Below are 10,363 nucleotides of genomic sequence, written 5' to 3'. Positions count from 1 at the left end.
CAACAGCCTCTCATCTCAACGCCTTTGCGTGGATTTTTTTTTTTTTTTTTTTTTTTTTTTTTTTTTTTTTTTTTTTTTTTTTGCTACGAAGGCGACCCCAGCCGCCCGGCCCGACCCGATACCTTGCTAGAGATAACGCGGCGAAAACGAAAGACTACAAGTCCCAGGCTGCCTTGCGGTCGGCGTCACGCGCCGCGGGGCCCTGCGAGGAGACGTGGCAGAGCGCGGTGCATCCGCGCCGGACCGGAAAGCCCAGGGAGGTGGCAGTGGCGGGAGGGTCGGAGCCATGGCAGCCAAGGCGGCTGGTGGGGGGCGCTGGGAGGTGGTGAGGAAAGGGCGGCGGCCCGGGGCCGGCGGCAGTGGTAGAAGCGGCGGAGGGGACCGCCGGGCTCTCGGGGAGGCGAACGGTGTGTGGAAATACGACCTGACCCGTGAGTACCCACCCGGCCGGCCGCCAGCGCCGCCTCCCGGCCCCGGGCCTGCCCCTCCGGCGAGGTAGCGAACAGCCACCCGAGCCCCTGGGCTGTCCTGCCGATCGGCACCCCCCGTTCGGCGAGCGCTGCCGTGCGTCGCCTCTTGAGTCTCACAGGAGGTAGACAGCGCTAGGAGGGAGCTGTCCTCGCCTCGCAGATGAGTTAACCGAGGCCCAGTGGAGTTAGGTGTCCTTTCCCGGGGTCACATGTCAGAGGGGACCAGGACTGCTGTCTGCACACACCCTACCAGCTGTTCCCGGCCCTAGCCTGGCCTCTGGGGCCAATGTCTGAGAGCTGGGGAGAGGCAGCCGGCTTCATCGTGCTCGGTGCCGCCTCCTTGAGTAACCAGCAGGTACTGGGGTGGGAGGGGGGGGGGAGACTGATGGGGGGGGGGCCCGGCAGCGGAAGGAACGACCCCACCACTCATTCTCAACACCCAGCGAGTATTTAAGTGGCGCCTCTTTCCTCGAAGTCTCCTGGAGAGTGGAGAGAGCTTGCCACTTGTTGATTATAGAGTTGTCACACTGGAACCAAGACAGAAAAGTCCTGACCTCCCAGACTGGTAGCCACTCACCAAGGAAGCCAGCCCTCTGTATCCTACTCCTCTGCTAGTTCCCACGTACTCTGATTTATCTAATAAAGAAATGCCTCACCTCTCTGAAAGAGCCTATGAACTCAAGAGCTGCCATGACTGAAAGAAGCAACCGGGAGGGCTGCCCGCCCTGCTCCTTCAGCAGGACGCAAGAAGGGGCGTTGAGGCAGGCTCCCCACTGGAGACGAATTTGGTGACAATGTGGGGGAAGGCGCCGCTGTTCCCGTGAGGCCCTCGTGACTCAAGGATGGTCCCCCTTTCTCTGCTTGTCATTACCCCAGCTCCAATTCAGACGACAAGCACCCTTTATGAGCGGGGCTTTGAGAGAATCCTGAAGCGGCAGAATAAGGAGCAAGTTCCACCCCCTGCTGTGGAGCCCAAGAAACCCGGGAACAAGAAGCAGACTAAGAAGGCGGCAACCCTCGCCAACCAAAACCAGAAGCAGGGTCGCTTCCGCAGCCTGGAGGAGGCACTGAAAGCTGTGAGTGTGCCTGGACTTTAGGTGGGGAGACAACAGGGACGTGAGGCGTGGAGAAGATGAAAGAACAAGGGGGTGGCGGTGGCCGCCGAGGGACCTGCAGAATTTGAGACACTACTTTTGGGAGGAGGCGTTCGGGAAAGGGCAGAAATCCCAAGGTGTGGAATGCTTGCATTTAAGACAGATCGGAAATAAATTTCTAGGGAAACCTAGATTAGCGCAAGGAGAGCCTTGAAGACCCAGGGATACTGGGGAGAGGGGAGAGAAACAGCTGTGGTTCCTCGCCCTGTGGAAGCAGCAGTGTTTCATTTTCCATGTGGTCCCCTTGAACGTGTGAAGGGCTTAAGAGTATTGGGCCTTGAGATCAGCAATCCCAGCTGTACTCTTTTCCCCAAATATCCGGGTGCAGCAATATTGTGGCATTCCGCATACTTAACACTTAAAAGCAGAAACCCTTTTTTCTTCTGCCTTCACCTAGTTCACCCGTTTTCCCACCTCTGTCCTGTTTCCCTGTACTCACTCATAACGCACCACGGGGGGCTTGTGTCCCTGGCAGCTGGACGTGGCAGCTCTGCAGAAAGAGCTAGACAAGAGCCAGAGCGTGTTCTCTGGAAACCCATCCGTGTGGTTGAAGGACCTGGCCAGCTATCTCAACTACAAGCTCCAAGCGCCTCTAAGTGAACCCACTCTAAGCCAGCACACTCACGGTTAGTTCTTCTGACTCCCTCAAAATCCGACCAGTTCAAGAAAACACCGAAAGGGCTGTGCGTCAGCACATGAGTTAGTAAAAGAGCCCAGTGCCCCTACCCTGTCCTGATTCCTGTGCGTGAATCAGAGATGTTCTCGAATCATAACAGCTGTGACAGCGCCTGGGCCTCACTGGGATAGGGAGGATGCCAGCCTCAGTGCAGGGGGCCTCTGCCTGCACTCCCCATCCTCAGGGAGTGCACAGAGCTGCAGAAGCTTCTGGTCCTAGCACTCATGTGGAGGCCTGTCGGCCCCAGATTATCCCTACAGCCTGGTAAACCGGGAGCTGCGTGGGATCATCCGAGGGCTACTGGCCAAGGCTGCAGGGTCTCTGGAGCTCTTTTTTGACCACTGTCTGTTCACTATGCTGCAAGAACTGGATAAGACGCCAGGTGAGTGGGCCCCCCTGTGAGGGTTAGCCCCCCCCCCCTCCCCATCTTGGAAACCTACTAGTCCCATTTTTCTACTTCCAGATGGGCTGGGTGGTTCTGTTTCCAGCAGGGAAATGTGCCGATCTCCACACTCTTTTGGAAAGAGAAAGTTAGAAGTCGCTGGGCCTGCGTTCTGGGCTCACAGCTGCTAGAAGGGAGATTTCAGATTTGGGATGTCAAGTAGGGTATGTACGTCTGAGAACACATGTCTCTTCAGGGGAGTCACTACATGGTTACCGCATCTGTATCCAGGCCATTCTGCAGGACAAGCCCAGGATTGCTACCACGAACCTGGGCAAGGTGAGCTCAGGCTGGTGGTGGGGACACCAGGAGGCTAGGACTGGGGAGGCTGGGCAGAATCTACACTCTGGACCGAGTTAAGGGGTAGTAGAAGACCCTGTAAGACCAGTATTGATGGCTAATGCTGCTAGTGCTTGCCCTGGATGTGCTTTGTATGTACGTGAGGTAGGTACTGCCGTTACTCTCATTTTATAGAGGAGAAGGTTGAGCTGCGGAGGGGTTCAGTAACTTTCCTAGAGTTAGTAAACTAGTAAGCGGAAAGTATGGGCGAAGGCCACAGCCTGGTGCCAGAGCACATGCTCTGAATCACTACCCTGTACTACTCCACTGCTCCGTGGCCTGTCCCTTGTCTCCCTGTTGACATCTCTTCCTGCCTGGCGTTGGGGTGCTCCTGGTGCTTTGCCCCAACCCAGCCTGCCTTTCCCACCGGTCTCCTCAGTTCCTGGAACTGCTAAGGTCTCACCAGAGCCGTCCAGCGAAGTGTCTGACCATCATGTGGGCCCTGGGTCAAGCAGGTTTTACCAACCTCACTGAAGGACTGAAAGGTAACAGAGAAGGGGGGCAGGAAGAAAGGTGGTCTTGGAAGCAGTAAGCTTTTTAACATCCCCAGTGGGTCCGAGCCTGAGTCTTCCTCCCTGAACTTTGTCTCCTCAGTGTGGCTAGGGATCATGCTGCCTGTGCTGGGCATCAAGTCTCTGTCTCCCTTCGCCATTGCATACCTGGATCGGCTGCTCCTGTGAGTAACTGGGTGGGGAGGGGGGGTGGCGGGGGTCAGCCAGGAAGGCTTATGGTGTCCAAAGTTCCTGGTTCAGGGGCACCTCGGTCAGTTGAGCATCTGACTCCTGATTTTGGCTCGGGTCATGATCTCATGGTTTGTGGGTTTGAGCCCTGCATCCGGCTCTGCACTGACGGTGCTGAGCCTGCTTGGGATTCTCTCTCTCTCTCTCTCTCTCTCTCTCTCTCTCTCTCTCTGTCTCTCTGCCGCTCCCCTGCTCATGCTCCCTCCCTCAAAATAAATTAAAAAAAACTTTTTAAAAAATTTAAAACAAAACACAAAGTAGCTGTTTCAGCAAAACGGGATGCTGTGATCCTGGCCTCCATACATGTGAGGAAAACCAGGACCAGCCGCTCCCGATCAGAATGTGAGGAAGGAAAGGAAAGAAGCTATTAAGGGGTAGGGGGTGGGGCAGGGTTTATGCCCATTTCCCTAGGTGTCGGGTTTAGCTGGGTTCACAGCCTGTATGGTAGTCTCCACAAGTCTATTCCTTCCTTCCCCCATAGGATGCACCCCAACCTCACCAAGGGCTTTGGCATGATTGGCCCCAAGGACTTCTTCCCACTTCTGGACTTTGCCTACATGCCCAACAACTCCCTGACACCCAGGTAGGACTACCCTGGGGTACACCTGCTGTGAAGGATCCCAGCAGAGTCAGGAGCAGGCAACATATTTCCTGTCCCCTCTTCTCCAACCATCCTAAATTTGAGATTCTCAACCTGCAAGGTTCAAGGGATCGGTGAACCTCCTGAGATTGTGTGGGCCCTCAAGTATCATTGCCATATGGACATTTTCCTGGGGAGAAGATCCATGACTTCAACAGATTTTCCAGGGACTCTTGTGTTTGAAAAGACTCCTTGCCATTATAAGGCCCTTAGCGACTCCCCTCTCTCAGGCAGGAAAAGGGGCACATCACATAGCTCCATTTAGAGCCTGTGCCTGGCTCTCCTCCCCACCCCCACCCCAGCCTGCAGGAGCAGCTGTGTCAGCTCTACCCCCGACTGAAGGTGCTGGCGTTTGGGGCGAGGCCGGAATCCATCCTGCATACGTACTTCCCCTCCTTCCTATCCAGAGCCACCCCTAGCTGCCCTCCTGAGATGAAGAAAGAGGTGAGGAAGTGGCGGGAGGCCGCTGCAGAGGTCCCTACCTGCTGGTGAGGTCCCTGCCTTCATGGGACCCGTTTCCTGGGCACCTCCTTAGCTCCTGATAGCCACCCGCCCCACTCGCACACCACCCTCACGAGGACGGAGCTAAGCTGGTCTCTGATGTCCTGCCTCTTGTGGATGGGTGACCTTCCAGCTCAAGCTCTAGGTTGGGAGTTACAGCCTCCCCGTTACGACCTCTCAGACATTTCTGGGGTCTTGGCATGATTTCCCCATTCTCTGGGATGGGTGTGTTGCCTGGGCTGCCCCACTTGGGGGCCAGGGGTTACCTCTCAGCACCCTCCCCTCCAGCCAGCCCCAGGCCCCAGCAGTTTCTCCTGTCCCCTATGCAGCTCCTGAGCAGCCTGACCGAGTGCCTGACGGTGGACCCCCTCAGCGCCAGTGTCTGGAGGCAGCTGTACCCCAAGCACTTGTCACAGTCCAGGCAGGTGGGGGTGGGGGGCTGCCCACCTCCAGTCCATACAGAGAAGCCTAATCCATGCTTCCCCACCTGTCCCTAGCCTAGAAGTAGAAGGGGAAAATCTGTCACTGTCCTTTGGGTTCGCGCCTCTCAAATTGAGCGGGAACGTTGCTGGGGTGGCCTCTAGGAAGCTGCCCACTGTGGGAGGGAAGTGAAGGAGCCAGGGCCTAAAGGGGGACGGAAGGACGGGAAGGGCCAAGTGGGCCCCCTGATTGCAAGGGGTTGTGCTTTCCCCATAGCCTGCTGCTGGAACACCTGCTCAGGTCCTGGGAGCAGATTCCCAAGAAGGTGAGGAGCTGGGAGGACATGGCAGGCTGAGCCTCGTCTGGGTTCTGGGTTCGTACCCTTCAACCACTGCCCCCCTCCCTGAGAAGGCACTGTATTCACTGCGTGGACAGTGAAACAGGGTGGAGGCTCGGTTCCCTTACAGACTGAATGCTGTCCTCTCAACCCAGACTTTTCTTATCCGATAGACACAGAAGTCTTTGCAAGAAACCATTCAGTCCTTCAAGCTTACCAACCAGGAGCTGCTAAGGAAGGGCAGCTGCAACAACCAGGATGCCGTCACCTGTGACACAGCCTGCAAGGTACCAGCACCCAGCCCTCCCCAGCCCGCGCACCGTCCTACACCTGTGGCTCAGCACATTCTCCGCCCCACCTGTCCCTGGAGGGGAGGAGGCCTGGCTTGAGGCCCGCCTTAGGAGGCGAGGACCACCCCCTTCCCTTCTGACCACCGGTCCTTCCCCCTCCCCTCGTAGGGCCTGTTGCAGCAGGCACGGGGCTACCGGCTGCCCTGGACACGGCTGCTCCTACTGGTGCTGATCTTTGCCGTAGGTTTCCTGTGCCATGACTTCCGGTCACATAGCTCTTTCCAGGGTAAGCAGTGATTGGCAGGTGAGGAAGATAGCACGAGGGTGAGGCACGGAGCTAGGTGTAGTGGCCACTGCCCCTAATACAGCCTTGTCCTAATCCTACAGAAGAAACCTTTCCAGGCAGGCTTTTCTGTCCACAACTGTGACATTACCGCTTCAGATTGGACTGTTGCTTTGTAGTGTAGAAATGCTTGTGTATGCACGGTCTTGTTTGAGAAAGTGTTATCTCCTTTTTAACTCCTGAGGAAATTGAGGGTCACATTTACCAATTAGCTTCAGATCACGGCTGGTAAGTAGACGGGTGGACCCTTCAACCCAGGCTTCCTGACACCTGTCTGGCTGCCTCATTCCCATTCACCCGGCCCAGCAGGAGAAATGGGCTCAGCTCCCCAGGCCTGCACCCCTCCCTCCAAGCGAGCATGCTCCAGAGCAGACTGGAGCCAGCTCTGCAGCCCTGTGAGCACGCTGTGTTCTGCTACATCCCCCACTGGGCCTGCTCTGGGGCCTGTAGTGTCTGTCTCCCCACTCCCTGTCCCCCTTGCCCCCCAGCTCACCACTGGCCCCCTTTACTCAGCCTCCCTCTCTGGCCGGTTGCTTCAATCATCTGGGTTCTTGCCTGCTGGGCAGCACGTATGTGCCAAGGTCTACTCCTACAGCCTGCAAGGCTACAGGTGAGCTCCGCCTGGGGAGGGGAGAAAGGAGGGTGGCGGGGAGAGGGCTTGGTGTTCGAGGTGGTGGCGGTATCGGTCGGGAACGATGGCAGTTTTCCCTCCCCAAGGCCTTCCTTCCCCCCAGCTGTTCTCAGGGGAGCCGAGCTGTCTGAGGAAACTCGGCCTTCCTTTCTCCCCTCCATCTTGTACAGCTGGCTGCAGGAGACACTGCCAGCCTGGGGCTCCCACCTGCTGACCGTGGTGAGGCCCGGTTTGCAGCTGGCCTGGACCCACACCAATGCCACAGTCAGCTTTCTTTCTGCCCACTGTGCCTCCCACCTTGCCTGGGCTGGTGACAGCCTCGCCGGCCTCTCCCAGAGGGTAAGCCAGATACAGGGAGAATGGCTGGTCTGCCCAGGGGCTGGAAGGTGCAGCCCCGTGTGGAGCGGGTCCTCAGGACCAGGATGCGTTCTCCCGGTGCTCTAACCGCCCCCATGCTCTGTGCTCCAGCTACAGATCCAGCTCCCCGACACCCTGATGCAGCTGCTCCGGTCTCTGAGGGAGCTGCTCCTGCTGCTTTACCACAGTGTGTTGCTGCCGCTGTGGCACGTCCTGCTAGAGGCCCTGGCCCGGGCCCAGGAGCGCTGCCATGAGGCGTGCAGGTGAGAGCCGCGTCCAGCGCTGCAGCGGGAGCCCCGGAGCCCCCTGCCCTTTCCCCAGGGACAGGGCTCTCCGTCCAGTCTCTCCCTGTGCCCCGCCCCAGCGGTCAAGCATCCCTCGGCGACTCCGGGATGCGGGTTGTGGGTCTGAGCTGCGACCCTGTGACTTGACACCACCTCCCAACCCCCACAAATGTTCTGCTTTCCTCCCAGAGGTGAGGTGACTTGGGACTGCGTGAGGACACAGCTCAGTGCGGCTGCCCGCTGGACCTGGCTCTGCCTACAGGACATCACCGTGGCTTTCTTGGACTGGGCACTTGCCATGATATCCCAGCAATAGGCCCCGCGTCCCTGTCTGGGGCAGCCCTCGGAGACTGCTGGGGGGTTTCCGCAAAGGAGTCTTTTTTACTTGACGCCCGAGTTCTGTCTCCTAGGCAAGTGGCCAGTGGCCTCTGCCCCACTTCTTCTACCTTTGGTGGGGACTGAGCCCAGAGGCATCTCAGCCTCCTACCCCTGATCCCACTGAACACTTGCCTGGCCCTGTTGCATGTAGCTCCCGGCCTCTGTCCTCAGGCCGGTAGCCTCTGTAGCCCGTTCTCGTCTCCTGCTCTCCACTTCCTTCCATCTCATCTCCGAAGCCCCAAAACAGCTCCTCTCCAAAGTGGTGGGACTCCACTGAGTGACATCTGCATTCTTTTGATGAGTGATTCCTGCTCCCAGAATTTGGTCACGGTGGAACAAGGAGAGGGGCCTCCAGAAGAATATAGCACCGTAGTGGGCGACAGCGGCCTCGCCTCAACCCACAGCCTGGGCGTGACTGTCGGTGGACGTGAGGGCTGGCCGGAAAGGCCTTTCACCTCCAAATGCCCAACTTAAGTCCTTTGAGGCCCCTCACTGCCCCTCCTCCATCATGGTCCTACTTCCTTACTCTCCACTCCCCTTTGTTGCTGGGGGACTCTGCCTCAAGGTTCAGCTTATCTCTGCTGCCCAGCCCTACTGTCTGCCTGGAGAGCAAAGCCCAGGTGGTTGTGTGCCTCGGGCCCAGTGAACCTTCCAGCAGCCCATCGAGACGGGATTCAGCATGTGGCCCCTGGGTATGCCTACTGGGCGGAATAAAGGACACCGGTGTGATTGCCAGCTTTCCTGTCCACATCGTCACGTCGGGATTCCCGTGGTTGTGAACGGGACAGCGAAACACTGGGCATATGCGTGTTCTCCTTTGGCCCCCTGCCTCCTGGAGGTTGTAGCCACTGGCTGCAGGGGAGGTTCTGGCAGGGAAAGCTCACGCCCATCACTCTAAACTTGGACCTGTTGAGGATTCCAGACGCTCCTTTTGCTGCCCTAATCATATTGTCTCACTTGCCACTATGATTCGTGTCCCAACACCTACCTTACTGGCTCGACTATTTTAAGCTGGAAAAAGCAGGGAGAGTTTCCTAGGGGAATTCTTGGTCTGTGATTGGTGGTGTTCTCTTCCTTGCTAGGACCTTCATTTTATTTTATTATTTTATTTTTATTTGTATTTTTATTTGTTTTTAGGTAGGCTCCATGCCCAATGTGGGGCTTGAACTCACAACCCTGAGATCAGAGAGTCACATGCTCTCGGACAGAGCCAGCCAGGCACCTTGCCAGCACCTTAATTTATTAATTAGTTTTATAAGGCAAGGAGTGAAATATGTAGGACTCCAAAAGACACACGAGTCAAGGGCCTATCACCAAAGCCCCTTTTTGTTTTTGACCGGGGACCGTAAGAGAGCTGCACAGGCTTTCCACTCTCACCTCAAGATTCTAATGTTTGAAATGTAAGCAGTGCTAGAGGTGCGCTGTCCACTCCAACCCCCCCAGGCTGGTTCCTGCTTCCATCAAACCCTGAGATGACAGCAGGATGATGGCCAGCTACCACTTTCCCATTCAGTTGTTGCCCTGAGACTCTGCCTATCGAGTAGCCAGCGTAGAAAAATCATGGCACAAAGTGAGGTCATGAGTACAATGGCGTCTCCCGTTGTGTTCTCTTCCCTTGTTAGGATGTAACTCTTCCCTGTCGAGCGTTAAACAGTCCACGTTGGGCAGAACCCTGCTCCTAGTGGCAGGTGACCACGAACATTTTTCCCAAGGGAAAAAACCCACCTGGCAGCTAAGGTCTGGGACTGCTAGGCAGGACTGTCCAAGGGTCCCAAGACCTCACTTCTTCCCAATCAGAAACAGGTGCAATTCTTAAGAACAGCGAATCCTTCTAACTGGCCTGAATTCAAGGCAAGTTGAAGGAAGGGCTGCTGTGAACCTGGCTTGGCAACAGCATAGGACAAGTAAAATGACGACCCTGTCCTATGATGACATTGAATCACCAACGCTGCTGGACTGTCACAATCCAGCAAATCAAAGAACGCCACTTAGGAGTGCTGCGTTGGTTTCTAGTGTGTACGAGATTTACCTTGCTGGGTTTGTTTAGTTTCTGACCTAGAATCCTGGGGTACAACGTGTAATCAGGTTGGCTGGGGCCTCCACAGCTTTTCATAGGGACACTGACACCCTAATTGGCTTTATTTGATAAACCCCATCGTTTGACCTGTTATTGGAATTGTCCAGAATTTCTCCGGTGTCAAGAGAAGTAGTCCAACACTGCACCTGCTGTCCAATAAAGCTAAACCAGACACCCAGAAGTTTCACATCTGGCAGACCTGTCCATGCACAAGCATCTAAGCTGAGCCGGTGAACCGACCTAGTGTGGACTAGACGAGCAGACCCAGGCTGACAGGTGGGCTA

General features: G+C 56.4%; 1 protein-coding gene across 2 annotated transcripts; it reads left to right on the top strand.

Annotated features, from left to right (window-relative positions):
* The first annotated feature begins 234 nt into the window (after window positions 1-234).
* TMEM214 (transmembrane protein 214) lies at window positions 235-8,737 on the top strand. Of its 2 annotated transcripts, XM_019449584.2 has the most exons (17): window positions 235-431; window positions 1,347-1,546; window positions 2,100-2,250; window positions 2,548-2,682; window positions 2,939-3,021; window positions 3,461-3,566; window positions 3,676-3,757; window positions 4,303-4,404; window positions 4,764-4,905; window positions 5,292-5,383; window positions 5,659-5,707; window positions 5,893-6,006; window positions 6,178-6,295; window positions 6,866-6,962; window positions 7,154-7,322; window positions 7,452-7,603; window positions 7,814-8,737. In XM_019449584.2, the coding sequence occupies exons 1-17, from the start codon at window positions 287-289 to the stop codon at window positions 7,938-7,940; spliced, it is 2,064 nt and encodes a 687-aa protein (XP_019305129.1). In that variant the 5' UTR covers window positions 235-286; the 3' UTR covers window positions 7,941-8,737. The 2 variants fall into 2 exon arrangements, with proteins under 2 accessions (XP_019305129.1, XP_019305135.2); XM_019449590.2 differs by lacking the exon at window positions 7,814-8,737 and having other exon boundaries at window positions 6,841-6,962; window positions 7,452-7,564.
* Window positions 8,738-10,363: the final 1,626 nt, after the last annotated feature.

This window comes from Panthera pardus, unplaced genomic scaffold, assembly GCF_024362965.1.
Source record: "Panthera pardus isolate Hobbes unplaced genomic scaffold, ASM2436296v1 HiC_scaffold_26, whole genome shotgun sequence".
Classification (NCBI taxonomy): Eukaryota; Metazoa; Chordata; class Mammalia; order Carnivora; family Felidae; genus Panthera; species Panthera pardus.
The sequence above is the reverse complement of the archived record's forward strand: the minus strand, read 5'-3'. Positions and strand labels throughout refer to the sequence as shown.

Coding starts and splice junctions, on each gene's coding strand:
- TMEM214 (XM_019449584.2), top strand. CDS start 287: ATGGCAGCCAAGGCGGCTGGTGGGGGGCGCTGGGAGGTGGTGAGGAAA. Junction 3,022..3,460: donor CTACCACGAACCTGGGCAAG/GTGAGCTCAGGC, acceptor CGGTCTCCTCAG/TTCCTGGAACTGCTAAGGTC. Junction 7,323..7,451: donor TCGCCGGCCTCTCCCAGAGG/GTAAGCCAGATA, acceptor TCTGTGCTCCAG/CTACAGATCCAGCTCCCCGA.